Source organism: Delphinapterus leucas, chromosome 5, assembly GCF_059928025.1.
Source record: "Delphinapterus leucas isolate spDelLeu-1000000601 "Yukka" chromosome 5, BTC_Dleu_Yukka2, whole genome shotgun sequence".
NCBI lineage: Eukaryota > Metazoa > Chordata > Mammalia > Artiodactyla > Monodontidae > Delphinapterus > Delphinapterus leucas.
In genome coordinates, this window is record NC_143133.1 from 73,043,794 (window position 1) to 73,060,287 (window position 16,494).

The following is a 16,494-nucleotide window of genomic DNA, read 5'->3' on the forward strand; positions in this document are numbered from 1 at the left end:
GAGAGTGAATACTCACATCTGTATAATATACACGCACATCACACACATAGAAAAATTACTCCTGCTTCCCCAGAATATATGTAAGTGAATAAAACTTATTTCTTAGATTAAATGAGATTCATTTACTGAGTTTAATCTCAGATAAGAACATTTATTCATCTTTTTAATTAAGTATGCTCTAATTTTAGGTCCTTTCTGAAAGATCTGCTACTGAAGTAGACAACAATTTTAGCAAACCACCGCCATTTTTCCCTCCAGGAGCTCCTCCCACTCACCTTCCACCTCCTCCATTTCTTCCGCCTCCTCCCACTGTCAGCACTGCTCCACCTCTGATTCCACCACCAGGTAAATAGTAAATAAGACATTTGATTTTGAAAGAAAAATAACCTTTGAGTGTTTTTAAAATTTTGAATTTAACAAAGTATGTATTTGAAAATAGCATCTTCATTGATTGCACTACATTAATCTTCATTGATTGCACTACATTAAAAGTAATAGAATATGAAATTGATTATGTAAAATCTTCAGTAGATTCACACTGAAACAGATGTATATGTGTCTTACTTTTTCAGTAAAGCAAAGAAGCAATGTACTAAAATAGGGAAGAGTGGACAGACACTAAAATTGTGATCCAAAAATATGATAGTGATCCCCAAATTAAAGTTGCTAGTTGTGTATGTATAAATTCACATTGAATCATATTAACTTGTTTTGAAAAAAAATTTAAAGACACTTTCAGAATGGTGTAGGTCAAAAAAATTACATTCTGTGAAGGGATTGAAATGAAAATCTCAGCCTGTCTGGTCATCTTTCTTTGTATACTGGTTTCCTTTTAGGAGACTGTTTCTGTGTGCCAGGTATCTGATATTTACCTCTACTACACAAGAGAGAAAATTAATGTCATTTTTTATCATATTCTTAGTCACTTTTGGTTATTTATTAAAAACTAGATCAGTGACAGTAGAAAAAAATTCACAAATAATTACCAAATTTTATACTTTCATCCTTTTGTCTGAAGACCTTTGTTATTTTATTCATGATAGACTTTCAATATTTATATCCCTTAATCAATTTTTAATGAAACTAACAGGATTGATTGAGATAATAATTACTTTCTTCCTAGGGAGAATGCCAGTAGTAAATGTTAAAAATTAGCTCCTGGTCCTAACCAGAACTACATGCGCTACATATGTTAAAATTTGCTTTCTATTAATAAAATCAGTTTAGGGCTTCCCTGGTGGCGCAGTGGTTGAGAGTCCGCCTGCCGATGCAAGGGACACGGGTTCGTGCCCCGGTCCGGGAAGATCCCACATGCCGCAGAGCGGCTGGGCCCGTGAGCCACGGCCGCTGAGCCTGTGCGTCCGGAACCTGTGCTTCGCGACGGGAGAGGCCACAACAGTGAGAGGCCCGCGTACCGCAAAAAAAAAAAAAAAAATCAGTGTATATTAGAGAGGCTTGTCCACTCACTTTGAATTTGCAAGAGAGTTGTCTTTGTTTTAAGCGGTGGTGATTGTAATTAGAGTACAGAAGCACTTAAAGGGTGTGACTAATCCTTCCCTGTAATACTCATCCTTGGCCTCGAAAATTCACCTACTGCATTAGCCCCACAAGCACAATGCCTTTGATTTTCTTCTGAGATTACTTCTGCTTTCAAAAAGGATAATTATGAAACCTGACTACGGCTTTAGGGAACTTGTTGTCTCAAAAATAGAGGAAAGAGAAGAGTGGAGAGGTTACTCAAGAGAACATTATTTCTAAAGTTCAGTGAATTTCTTGTTCCAACAATAAATTGCTTGTTCTGAATCTGAACCCATTCAGAAGTTGTGCCTGGATCTGTGACTCTTGAATCTTTAATGTGGTGAGAATTAACTAAATGAAAAGAGAAAGTAATGAGGACTTAGTGATCCATAAATGAGTCCTTTGCCCTATGAAAAAGATAAAATGTAGAAATAGTTAATTTTGAACGTATTTGATTTAATGAGACTAAAAGATGATTAATGTATGTGATAATAGTCTTTACACTACATTGCTTTGTAATCTTATTTAAGCTTTACCAGCTACTAAAGGTGATTTAAAAGAATTTTCTTATTTACTAGCTAATATAGTATATTCCCAGATGGCTAACATATATTTCAACACTTGCTATTTATTAAAGTAAGTGAGAGAGAGGCGGTGTGAACTGATGATAAAAAAATAAATACTTCCCTGGTGTAAGAATATTTAGAAGCCCTGTAGGATATTGATAGGCAATGGCATTATCTGGATGTGCGTTCTTTTTCAAAATGGCAAAATCATTCCATTTCTTTGCCGTCTAACCTTTGTTTATAAGGATGACAAATCTTTTAATTATGTTTAGCTTATCTATGACATTATACTGTAGAGTACCAGTGATTATTGCTTAAGCTGTCTATTTAATATTAATTTTCAGCTACATGCTTTCCATATTTTAAACACCTGTCCAGATTTCCTTTGATGCTTATCCTTAGAGAACATTTCCATGTCATCCTGTCAGCATTGAAGGAATACAAATTCAGATGAATTCTAATGCTGGTTAAGCAGTACCTATCTGTGGTGTATTTGCTGGGGGTGGTAGTGAGGGAAAGATACCAATTCATATTGAAACCAAATATTTGTAAGTTGAGACTATCTGGATTACTCCTTATTTTACTAGATTGTGAGCTGTTGGAGAGAGCATAGGCTGTGTATTTCCATTTATGTTTCCCTGCAGCGCTAATCACAGAGGTCTTGTGTATACTTGACATTCCCTTAATATGTTAGCTAATTGAGTTAACAGGATATTTATGTATCCATAACACCAAAGCGATTATCAGATTGACAGTTGGTACAGGCACTTATTAATCAGAATGAGCACTGGCTTTAAATTACAGTATGGCTGCATAGATATATATACATATACCAGATGAATGTAGGCCTTGATTAAAGCCACATTTTCAGTTACCATTTACCACAGGGTCACATGATTACAGTATATTCTGTATAGTTTGCTGTAATTTAGATCACCTTAAGAAGCATAAGCAACTAATGAAAGAAAGCTGTGGTTCAGGAGTCTTTTTGTAAGTACTGCCTTAAAAAATACTCCATTTGTCTTTGAGAAACCTTGGGTTTTCTGTTTGCTTCCTTGAGAAATAATTAAAGGAGAAATGAAGAAAAATCTTTGGAGAAATAATTTGAACATTTTAATGTTGCATTTGTTAACATTAGCTTTCAAATGCTTAAGTTTTTAAGACTGTAGTTCTGTGTATGGTGGAACAAATATAATAATGATGTATTATGCCATTAATTTGGGATGTTATCCAGATTTGCTTGGAATAGTCCTATTATATGTTTTGTCCCAGGTTAATTATTACTATTCACTCTCAGAAACGCCCTGGTGTGGAGGATTAAATTTATGGTCAGCTCTTGGAGGTTTACAGATGTGGCTTCTTGCATGAGTGGACAGTTACTCCTTAGCAACAGTGAATTGCTAGAGACCGCTTCATTCAAGGAACTTTTACTGTCAGGTAGTTAACAGAAAAGAAGAGGTGTGTTGCTTCCTCTCCCCCTCAAATACACATACATCTAGAACATACATGAAAGTGACAGAGAGGCCAAAATCATATTTCTGGCCACAGTGGATTTGTACGGAGAGCAGAGGAGGTTTTGTTTTGGAGAGTACAATAAACATGTAAGGTCCTAACTGAATGTTGTGAGTTCTGGATTAGCTTTTTTAAATGAAAAAGTATTTAATATGGTTCCTTGCCACCATACTAACAGTAGCTTGAAAACAAACACTGGTTATTCAAGATCTTCCTTAATTTTCAGAAAATCTATTATTTTCATTTTCTAGTGAACCAGAAAATTAGATTATTAGATAATCTAAAATTAGATTATTTTCCTGTTAGCAGTATGGTTTCTAGCACAGCGGCTATCAAACTTTTTGGTTACAGACCCCTTTATACTCTTAAAAATTACTGTAGACCCCAGAGAGCTTTTATTTATGTGTGTTATATCTATTTTTTTATTAGAAATTAAACCTGAGAAATTAAAATATTATATATATATTTTTTTTTATTTTTTGCTGTACGCGGGCCTCTCACTGTTGTGGCCTCTCCCATTGCGGAGCACAGGCTCCGGACGCACAGGCTCAGCGGCCATGGCTCATGGGCCCAGCCGCTCCGCGGCATGTGGGATCTTCCCGGACCGGGGCATGAACCCGTGTCCCCTGCATCGGCAGGCGGACTCTCAACCACTGCGCCACGAGGGGAGCCCTAAAATATTATATTTAAAATATTATTTTGAGAGTATGCATAATAATCCCATTACATATTAAGATAATATTTTTATGAAAAATTATTTTTCCAGAATGACAACATTTAGTGCAAACAGTGGCCTTGTTTTACACTTTTGCAAATCTCTTTACTATGTGGCTTAATAGAAAAAAACCGGATTCTCCTATTTGCTTCCACATTAAATCTATTGTGATTTCACATGTCATGTAGCCTCTGGAAAACTTCATTGTATACTTGTAAGAGAATGAGCATGAAAATGGCAAATAACAGCCTAGTGTTTATGAAAGGAGTTTTGACCTTGCAGATTCCTAGAAGGGCCTTTGGGACGCCCAGGAAGCTCCAGATAACACTTTGAGAACTGCTGCTTTGCCAGAAGCTTGGCCTGTATTCGATGAATATTTTCTGCATCCTTGAGGAAGTACAATTTTGTCCCTTTATTTGAGAAGCTGTTTTGTGAATATAACATTTATTAAGCTGATTTTATAGTTCCATGAAGATTTTTGGTCTTACACAGCAAATCCACATATTAACTGATGCTGTTTGCCAAAAATGTAAGCATTTTAAAAATGTAGTTTCTAGAAATACCTTTTGAAAAATAATTTCTTGAAGTTTTTGAGAACTGTACTCGTTTTCTATTTTGTTGTGTTTTTCTGTATTTTTTTAAAAAACCAAGAGTCTGTCAGTGTTTTCAGTAAACTCAAAGTAGGGTGTAATGCTAATTATCTGTAACGAATAGTATTTTTTGGCACAATTAAGTTAAATTTAAGTTTTAATAGAAAATAAAAGCTCCTTCAGGTTGTTGATACTTTTAAATGTCTTTTTTCCCCATGGATGCTCCCTTTATAATAGTTATATTTTTAATACACCATAGATGCTGTATTTTGTAGAATTTAATTATGGTTTAATATTTGCCTTTTGTTTGTGCTACTCTTCCAGTCACTTTGCCATTAGATGTGAGCTTGTAGAGATTAATTCCTTTACAAGTTATTTGTAAAAATACTGATATTTCTATCAGAGACGTTTTTATTTGTCTAACATAGAATTTTTGTTTTCCATAGGCTTTTAGATTATAATAGGATTAAGAGATCTTAATAAAGATAAAATAGTTCACCCATTTTATAGTTAATGTAAAATTATCTTTTTTACTTTTTAGGTGTGGAGTATGCTGATAACTATTTTTGTTGCTTTAAGTTTAGTGACCATATCACCTTCTAACATATTTTTTCTTTAAAATTACTTCCATTCCTTTTTGCACCTTTGTGATTAATTACTTTATTAAGAAATAGTTTTATAGTAGTCTACATCCTGTTTTTTTTAAAAGGGTACATGGTAGATGATGTATGTGTGTATATAGTATTTAAAATATTGATACATAGAAAAGCATGTGGTGGAAGGTAATATTTAAAGATTTTTATAAAACTTTTTGTACTCAGTTTTTTTGTGCAGAATTTACTTACGAGCTTGATGACTTGACAGTAGAAATTGGTGAGACATAAGGAAAGTGATCAGGCTATCAATTTGTAACATGCTAGTGTTGATGAAATTTGTCATTTACAAGTGAGAAATAGGAAGCATAGTTCACATAGTTCTTTGCTGTGCTTTTTTCTTTCATTTGAACTGAATAGAGAAATGATAGGTGGCAACTATATGTATTAGCTCTTCCTCCATAACAAATTACTGTAGAACATAGTGGCTTAAAACAACATACATTTATTATTGAACAGTGTTTGTGGGTTAGGAATGTGGGGACAGCTTAGCTGGTCCTCTGCTTCAGGTTCTCTCAGAGGCTTTGAGATGGTCATCTCAAAGGCTTGACTAAGAAAAGATTTCTGTTCAAGTTCACTGACCTCTTTGTTGAAAAGATTCACTTCCTCTCCAGCAAGGTAGCTGGCTTCATCAGAGCATGAATGCTGAGAACACAGTAGAGGAAACCAGCAAAATAGAAGTCACTCTCTTTTGTAACCTAGTCACGGAAGTGACATCCCATCATTTTTGCTGTATTTCGCCTGTTAGAAATAAGTCATTATATCTAGACCACACTCAAGGGGAGGATATAAATACCAGAGGTTTAAAAAGACATGAATACCAGGAGGCAGGGATCAATGGAAGCCATGTCAGAGATTGCTGTCACCTAACTCTTTTTTGCCATAGCTATATAAAATAATGATGCGATACATTGAGAATGCGTTCATAGATAATTTTTATTCATTTATCTTTTGAGTACAGAGCCTCTATTAACTTTGTGGGAGTTTTTGAAATATAGATGAGTTCCTTTTGAAATGATGTTTTGCTGGTCTGCTGTTTTTCTGTTTCTTTGCATCAATTCCTTCAGTCCCTAAATAGGATTTTAGGTCCCCCGCCCACCCCTATGCTTCTTTACGTTTACAGGTACTTACTACATACTGGAATTAGTTAAATCCTATCCTCTTTCTTTTGAAGATGCCAGATAGTATAGGCTGTCATACAGCTGTACTGTTTTACTTAAGAATGTCACATGCTTTGTTTGTTTCATAAAAATTTGAAATGGAATTTATGTTACGTGTTTTGAATATTGAGGTGCTCAGCAATGCAATTAGTAGAGAAGTTTGGATGTAATCCAGTGATTCTCAAAGTATGGTCTCTGGTCAGCAACATCATCATCTCCTTGTTTGGGATGCAGATTCTCTGCCTCACTCCAGACCTACTGAATCAGAAATTCTAGGGGTGGGGCCCAGCAGTCTGTGTTTTAACAAATTCTTGAGGTGATTCTGATGGCCACTGAAGTTTCAAAACCACTAATCTATTCATTCCCTTTAGAACTTGAATATTACTTTTCCAAAAACTTTTGGCCTGTAATAGAAATCTTGCTTTTACTATTGTATGCAAAACTTTCCAGGAAAACAAACATTTTTTCCCTACTCATTTTACAGATAAAGGATACAAAAAAGAAACACAGTGCGTGCTTTGTGTATTTCAAGCCTGTTGGCTGGGCAGCATGTATGTTGGCCAGGAAAGGTGGGATTGTTGAGGGAGACAGGACGGGGAATTTTGAGATGCATTTTCTTTTTCATTACACTGTTTCTTTTGTTAACAAAAGTCAAATACCAAACGGTGATTATTTTAGATGAAAATTGTGTTGGTTTAACATTATATCACATATTAAATTTTCTTAGTAGCATTTTGAAAATACATTTGCTAATTGTCAAAGAATGGATTGTATAATGTTTCATCAACTTATAAGTTCTGTTTCAGTGAACACTTACCAATAAAGATTTGCATTGAATTATCTTAGATGAAATATGGGTCTCACAAGAACGACCCTTTATAAGTTCTCATGCCAGCTTTCTGATGTGTAGATACTGTTTGGAAAGACATCTATATCTGTCTATCTATGTTGCATAATTTTTGTGTTCTTAATTCTTTTCAGTTGATTTTTAAAAAATCTGTCCTATGATACTACTGTAGTAAGATTAAAATTTAAAGCAAAATGTTTGTAATTTTAACTACCTTCATAGCATACTTAATAGTTTGGTTATATTCTTTTATGTTTTGTGAAAGTTTGATAAATGTTTTTGAGGACTAAATTTTGAGAGGTCTGACTAGTATTTTCTTACTTCACATGAATTCACATTGTAGTTAGCTGAAGTGATGCATGTTGCTCGTGTATTGACTTAGGTAAAGTTATTAGGATTACAGAGTGGGTTGCTGAAGTTGGTATGGTTTTTTATCTTACACACCTAGGACAATAGTCATTCATTTAAATAGTCATGTATTCAAATGTGAAAACCAGGTCACATAGTGAAGTACAGTAGTGCTCTAAAAATATCTATACTGTTCTAAAGAAAATCAAGTAATAGTAGACATTAAGAACATTTAATATGCTCTGCCTTCCTTGATTTCCCATTTAGTTTGGTGTCTGGGACTCTGCTAGTTTGTATTGTTTGCTGGATTCTTTTAGCTTAGTAATATAGGAAGCAGCAAGGTACCTCAGGATGGATGAGAATTACCATGAAGTGTAGCTCATTTTAGTAGACTTGTGGATGCCTAATGATTTTTGAAACATGATAGCTGCCTTATATATCTTTTTCAATCTTCTTGGTTTTTGTAAGGTTAGCATATCCTTTTATTGCACGGGTGGTTAAATAAGGTGCTTCATTCTCCATTTTAAGGCCATTTGCTGCTTTAAGATCTTTTTGTATAAACCTCTTATTCTGGTAAAACATGCACAGAAAAAGTTTAAATAAATTATTGGCAGATGTTTCATTGACAAGCAAACACTTGAAAGCAGTTTTTTTCATTATTTTTTCCTATGCATTTAGTTAATGAATTAGATTACTTTTTCCTCTTTGGGAATAGTTTTGATGCAGTTTTTAAGATTGGATTTAGTAAACCATTCTGACTTTGTTGAAGTTATTATGGTATAAAATTTTCCTTGAAAAAGTTATTTGTTTTTTAAAGCTTTCTACTTAGAAATGTCATTTTTCTTCAGACAAGAAACTTATAATTTGCATGACACATAAATTTTAAATTAGGGTTTATAGGCACATTTGACCAATGTAAATTGAGAATGTTTATACATAGCTTATTTCTTAAAGTTTTTAATGTGTGCCAATGAGTGAGAGTCACTCAAATTAGTATTTACTGACTTCTATAGAAGTAGACTTAGTGTGCCCTAGGGGTTTATATATATGAATTGGCTATACCCCCTATCCTCCCACAAGTCAAGGGAAGTAATAACCTTTCCACACTCCTGTCAACAACAGTAAAACAATTCACACTAACACTTGAACCTCCCTCGTAGCTTTACTAAAGTGAATATCCATCATCTTCCAAGTTACCTTGCACTACCTGCAGTATTTAAGAGCCCATTGATCACTTTCCCTATTAAACTGTTAAAATAACAAGATCAGATGTGGATTATCAAACTTAGTGTTAATTTCATGGAGTTTGATATTTGTGTATGCACAAGTGTGCTTTTTTAACTGATGTCTCACTTCGTTTGTGATCACAACTAGTGGGGGAAACCTTGTTATGAAGTTGTTAGACTGGGATTTCATCAGGAAGTCTGACGTTACATTTGAATTGTTGGTCCTCTGCAAGAAAACAGAATGCTGCTTTTGACGGAATAAGCCAGGACAATGAGGCGAGGGGTTTTATTTCAAGGTTTTCTTTGGTGATGGCATAAATACATAACAGGTTATGAAATCCAATTACTATATTAAATTTCATCACTTGTTTTTTAGGTATTCCAATAACTGTACCACCTCCAGGTAAAACTTTTTTTCATGTTTTCTCCATCATTGTTAATAAACATGAAATTTCAAGCTTACAGTTACAGGAGGGACAGTGTTGATGTGGTTAGAATGTGGAATAGGCTATTGGGATTTCAAGGTCCTATTTTCAGCTCTGCCTTTGCTTCATTCGAGTTTTGATTAAGATATTTAGTTTTCTTATACTTGTCTTACCCATTTCTGTAGAAATAGACATTCTGAGAAAGTTTTTACCATATCAATTTATTAAAGAAAACAGTATAGGATTAAAAATAAAATTTTTATTAAAAATTGTTTTTTCAGACCAATGAATTTTTTATGTATGATGAAGTGACTGCAAGAGAAGAGAAAGGTCATTTATCTTGACTTTATCATGGTTTCTAATTTTTTTATTTTTACCCTGCTGGCATAACTCAATGTTGTGAGAAAGTATGTTCTGAACCACACAGATAGGTTGACAGCTGGACAGATGGTTGTTCATAGAGCAATGCTTAAATTGTTCATTGTTGTAAGGATATGATCAATAGGAGTTTATATGTGGCCCAGTGTTTTTTACATTTTTTTTCAGTTCTTTTTAAATTTTTTTATTTTTTGGTAGTGTGATACAAATATGATAGCAAGTGTATTTACTGAGTTCAGTATTAAAAGTCAAGAAGTATAAAGAGAATGAGAGGTGACAATGCTTGGAAGGGTGGGTCTAAGTTCAAAATGACCTTGATAAACAGAAAATAGTGGAGTTTAGATAGCATGGGATAGTATACATATTTAGATGTGGGATAGAGAGTCACTGATTATGTATGAATATGGCTGAACAAGACTTACTAGGAAAAGTCATAAAGGAATCATTGGTGTGTCTTTATAGGTTAAAAAGAAGTGATTGTAAGGCTATATAAAGTAGGATTGTGACTCTAGGACTAATGTAGTAATTGCTAGATTTTACACTGCTAAGATGCTTAATAGAGGAGAACCAAAAAACTGGACACAGTGAAGATGAGCATGGTGAATTTGAAACAGCTTGAAGCAGGGCTAAAAATGGATTTAAATGGACTTTTGAGAAGGGTTAGGAGAACGGGGGTTCATTTTTACCTAGAATACTAAAAAGGAGGCTTAGTGGAAGTGTTTTCAAACATGTATTTCAATGGATTGCTTTTTGTCCTCATGCAGATCAGCATATGAATTGTAGTGAGAGAGATTCGAATTATATAATTTAATGTGCTTCCTAATAGGGTTATTAAAGCTTGGCAGGAATTGGTGTCATAGGAATTGGTATCATAAGTTGTAGAATCTTCAAGTCTTGTTGGGATATTTTATTGCCTATCTGAATTTGAAAGTGCAGAGTAGATTTAACTGTTAAGGTCCCTTGTAGCCATACTCTGTGGTATTTCATTTAGGTTTTGTGAATTATTCAGAATACAGACCTCATGATATAAAGGTGCAAATTATTTCATTTCTAAACTAATTTAAAAACTATATTATGTGCTTTTCTTTATAAATTAGTTCTTTAGGGTTGTGCTATTTAAAACGTATTTTATGATGGATGTTCTCAGCCTTAAGCATTTATATATTTACTGGTAAGATTTTATTTATAAATTATACATTTTAAGGAAATTTATATACATCTAAACTCTCAAAATATTTTTTGAAAGAGGTAAATGCTATTTTATTTGCTTTTCTTCTAAAATACTTAAAATATATCTGGTGGCAACACTACTACTGTTTTATATATGGAAAAGGTAAGGCATTGAGATTAACTTTCTCACACTCACAAAATGGGCTGTGTGTGGTGCTGAAAATAAGACCGGGTGTCCTGACTCCCAGTTTGTGCTCTGTGTATTAGACCAGACTGTTCATTTAAAGTTATATTCCTCCAAAAATCTGTTCATAAATTTAAGCTCCATTTTTTTCCTGTCCATTATAACATAGAGAAGCACGTTATATCCCCAGAGAAATTTAGTGACACACAGCAACCTTAACTCTTGGCATTAAGTGTACATTCTGTTAACTTTTTTTATCTTATGATTGAATGTTTCAGGTTTTCCTCCTCCACCAGGCGCTCCACCTCCGTCTCTTATACCAACAATAGAAAGGTAATCAGTATGGATACTGTAAACTTTTTTATCATTGATAGGCTTCTGACAGAAGAATCATATGTATCTTGGTAATATTTTCAAAGGTCTAATTTTATAAACAATAGTACCTGCCTTTTAATTCATAAGTCTAGATCTGTATTAGTTACTTTTATATAAGATGTTGGACCTATAGCCTAGTAACAAAACAGGACAAAGAAAACTAAATGATAGTATTTTGAAATATCTTGCTTTGATTTACGATACTCTTATTAAAGAAACCCCTAGATTGTAAAAACTTGGCTGTAGTCCAGTTTTGTGGGATGTACAAACAGATGACTAGTAATCATGAATAATGCATGTCTGTTTTAGGATTAAGTAAGGATAACTATTTTCAGGGACCACAGTAAAGCAAAGCTGCCTTATTCCTTGCTACCCAGTGCAACTCAGCTTCCACAAAGGAAGACTGGATCCCTTCTGCGTGGCAGTAGCCTTATTTTTTATACCCTGCGTTTATGGTTTATGTTATTTGGAATGCTGTGGTAAAGAACATTTACCTCATGGATGGCAATACCATGTTTAACCCCATAGGTTTTGGAATCACACTAACCTGGTTCAAATTTGGCTTCAGAATTTCCCAGCTTTGTGTTCTTAGGCAAGGTTCAAAACTATTCATTGAGACTCAGATTCCTCTTTTACCAAATGGGGGGTTGATAGAGTTGTGAAGATTAAAACAGCTAGTGAATATAAGGCATCAGCACCATTCTTTGCAGATAGAAATAACTAATAAATGGTAGCTATTATTATTTCCTCTTAAGTGGCAAATAAACTCTATAAAAAATACTGTATTTCTGAAAAAGTGATTTAAACTATATAAAAAGAAAAATTGTGAGAACTTCACATCAATAACATCAAACCAAGCATATGATTTTCAAACGAAATGATAAAACTCGGTGAAGTGTGACTTGTGAGACCATAGGATTTAATTTTAAGTTCTTGTTAAATATATATTTGTTTTCACAATCAAAATGTTAAAAAGTAGTATTTGTTGATTCTATCAGTAGCACTGAATTTCTGATTTTTAATTATTAAAGTCAGTTTTTTAAGGCAAAATTTTAACTAAAGTCTGAAATACTTTGTTAGCCTCGAAGTTTCTGTTACTTATTGTGAGTCAGGCTGAATTGATTGGATTACTCATGTTAATACTAACAAGCTGTATTTTCTTTACAAGTAGGTGTTAGGTTTTGAGGTTAAACAGCCTGTGTTTTTAAGTATTAAAAAATAAAGTTACAGAATTACAGGTACCATTATATGGTGGTTAAATAAAAGTCATAATTCTGCCCTATGTTTTGCATTTGCACCAAATTATTAAAATTCAGAACTTCCTTGCAACACATAAAAATATATTTTTCTTCGACAGTGGACATTCCTCTGGTTATGATAGTCGTTCTGCACGTGCTTTTCCATATGGCAATGGTAAGTGTTACTTTTCAATTGCCCAGATTCAGTTTGAATCAGTAAAGTACTTAAGTACTTTTAAAACAATAGAAACATACTTCCATGGTTTAAAGTACTATCTTACAGAGCAATTAAAAAATATTTACTACAGGAATAACTAGGTCTTACATATATTCCAGATTACTTAACAGAATACTTTTCATTTCTTTACCAGCCGTACTTTTAAAAATTAACAGATGGTGACACAACGGGGATATTTGTCCCTTGCCTTTTCCCAAAAGGATTTAGGATTTGTCACCAAATTGTCGATCTTCACTGTCCATAATCTTTTTTGTTTCTTAACTCACGGTATCTGACTAACCTCTTTCTCATCTTTCCCCCTCACTGGTTTATCTTTTCTTCTAGATCATTTGGCAGGTTCTCTTTCATGTTCACTCTTGACAACTTTGTCCCTTCTAAGGCCTTCTGATACCACTTTCTGCTTAGATTTCTTGATCCATTCGTTTATTTTAAAAGAGCTGTGCATTGTACTGGGTTTTAAGGATACAGTAAACTAGACAAAGGTTTGCTTGCCTTCAGCAAATTATAAGCTAGTGAGGAAACAACCAGGTGACAGAAGAGGGTATCATAGGAGCATGATGGAGGGGTCTCCCACTCCACTGGAGTGGGGTGTAGATGATTTGGGGTTCAAATCATGTTCAGAAACATGGGGGTGTGAGAGAGTGTGGTAGGCTTTATGAACTGAATGAAGTGTGGTGTGGTTGGAGAGTAGAGAATATGATGAACATCTAGAGATGAGATAAGAAATGGTGCGGGGCGTTACAGCCATGCTGTAGAGTTTAGACCTTAGTCAGAGGGCTGTGAGGAGCCATTTAGTTTTATGCTGATTTGCATAATTGTTAGGTTTACATTTGAAAAGCGTCCATTCTGGCTACTTACTGTGAGGAAATTGGGTATTTGTAGGGTGGGAGAAAGGTGGGAAGGGCAGAGATGCCTGCTTGATTGGGAGAACAAGAAGCTGTTAGAGTAATCCAGGGGAAGAAATTTATAGTCCTGAATTCAGCGGATACCATGGGGGATGGAGAAAATTAGTGGTTCCAAAGGCATTTAAGGAGTAGAATTTGTAAGTCTTGGTGAGAGAGCAGATATTTGTATCAGTCATACACTTTCAGTTAACCTTCTAGGGATCTGTGTCAGGGTTTTGTACTGTCCTTCAGACCCACCTTGTTCAAAGCCACATATTCCATTCATTCACATCAAAAGGTAGTCTTTCTGTTATTTGTTTCAGTGGTTATGTCACATTTTTTCCCCTGGGCTCCCAGGAAGTCATACTCTTTGGGTTGGAATCTTGCTTCCCCCTCTCATTATTTATGTGACTTTTGTAGATCTTTAACCATTAAATGGAGAGCATAATTCTTCCTCGTAAGATCAGAGAGAATACACTGAAGCATGTTAGTCCTGCCGTTTAATAAACGCTCAAATATTAGCTGTTATTTTTCTGATTATCCCCATCTCCAACAAGCTCCAAGTTCCTTCCCTTTTCTGCACTTGGAGGCGGTTATTTTTCACATCTGTTAATTGAAGTTTGAATATAAAGGACTCAGCACAGTACCTATAATATGTACATACTCGATAAGCATTACTTATAAAATTAATTAAAATTTATTTTTACCTTTTTTATGGCACTTAACATTTTCTGCTTTGTCATTAAATTCCTGTGTATTTGTTTCAGTACAGATGAACTTGAGGAATAGCCCATATCAGAAAGAATAAGACTTTATTCTTGAGATTACCTGCGCAGTTTCCTTGTGGAAGATTTCATTTTTTAAAAACTGGCTAATTAAGCATTTAACTTTTTCTCAAAGTAATACATGCACATTTTTAATAAAAAAGCAAGAGTTTTCTGCTCACTCTTTACCACCCCCTCAGAGATGAGCGGTTTTCCCCCCCTTTAAGGAGGATGTCTTTAGTACTAACAATGATAAAGCATAGCACAAGAATTAAATAAAGTTAGGTTTCTTTATTCCAGTCAAACAAAGCCTTGGAATGAAGATAATAAATACTACTTCCTCTTTATTGGTAATTCTGTTTTACCTTGTTTATTTTAGAATTTTGTAGTTCATCCTCAAACACTACTAAACTAAGTAACTGTAGATGGAAAACAATGATTTTTCTTGATGTGCATATTAAGATTGTGCTTATAAAGCAATACCTAGTTTAAAAGTAATCTTTGCAGGAATATTGAAGAACTGCAGAGACAGACATTTTTAATGGTTTTTAGTTCTTTTGATGGTCTGCATGGCATTTCTACATAGGCTTGTCACCCTATTTCTTGATTATATAACTTTAGATACCATCTGTTATCTTCTTAGTGTGATGGATGTATATTTTACTCACTTACCATCATTACTCCTCTCCTATTCCCCTGAAGTGAAATTATATTACTCTCTTTCTTCCTCTTTTTATTTATATACCTACCCTCTGTTTCATGTACCATCAGTCTCTACTACTGTGTGTCTTTCCAAGCCTTCACCTCTTTTTCCACCTCTGCCTCCCTGCTTTGATCAGCTATACTTCTAACATTCTGTCTTGTAACCAAAATTATCTGTGCCCTGACAAATATTTTATTCTAAAAGCTAAACAAAAACCATAGTCACATTATTATGACTGTGTAAATATTCTGTACTATAGCGATAATTATACTCAAGCCCCTCAAAGAAGAAGTTTTCTACGGCAAATCCATTAAAAGTATCATTTTTTTTAACACTTCATCAACTGTGCAAAGTCATACCACATTTTAATTGGGTTCATATTTGAACCATGAGTTTCTCTACCTCAAGTATACAAAGATATTCTTTAATACATTTTTCCCCAAAAAAAGTTTTCAAATTTCTTTTTCCTGTGTAAGTTCTTAAGCCATCTGGAATTAATTTTTGCCTGCGTTATGAAGTAAAGATGTAATTGTCCCAGTGTTACTTGTTTATCCTTCCTGAGGGATCTACAGTGTCATCTCTCCATTCGTGTATCAAGTTTCCCTGCATGCATGGATCTGTTTCTTACCTTTCTAGACTATTCATTTGGTTAATTTAACTGTCCCTGTGCTAATAATGCCACACTACCTTAATTTTGAGTTCTATAGTAAATCTGATACCTGGTTCAGCAAAATCTGTCTACCTTATTCTGCTTCAGAAGTATTTTGGGGCCATTGCTCTTACATATCTATTTTAGAATCAACTTTGCAAGTTCCATGAAAAACTCTGTTGATTTTTATTAATAATTAACGCTTATATTATGCATACAGTATGACAAACACTGTTAATTCATGTAATCCTCACAGTCTTATAAAGCAGGCATAGTGTTACGACCCTCATTTTATGGACTAGGGAATTTAAGAACAGCCAGATTAAGGCCATTTTCCCAATGTCACTCAAT

At 34.2% G+C, this 16,494-nt stretch overlaps 1 protein-coding gene across 30 annotated transcripts in view; it reads left to right on the top strand.

The window, feature by feature from the left end:
- The window catches only part of FIP1L1 (factor interacting with PAPOLA and CPSF1), a 65,140-nt gene that overhangs the window by 36,616 nt on the left and 12,030 nt on the right, over positions 1-16,494 (top strand). For 16 of the 30 annotated variants that reach the window (XM_089911933.1, XM_089911928.1, XM_089911930.1 and 13 more), the window contains 4 exons: positions 189-345; positions 9,512-9,538; positions 11,571-11,625; positions 13,025-13,080. In XM_089911933.1, coding sequence (XP_089768059.1) covers positions 189-345; positions 9,512-9,538; positions 11,571-11,625; positions 13,025-13,080 — 295 coding nt within the window. The remainder of the gene's footprint in view (positions 1-188; positions 346-9,511; positions 9,539-11,570; positions 11,626-13,024; positions 13,081-16,494) is intronic. The other 14 variants (XM_089911929.1, XM_089911927.1, XM_089911931.1 and 11 more) reach the window with 1 other exon arrangement.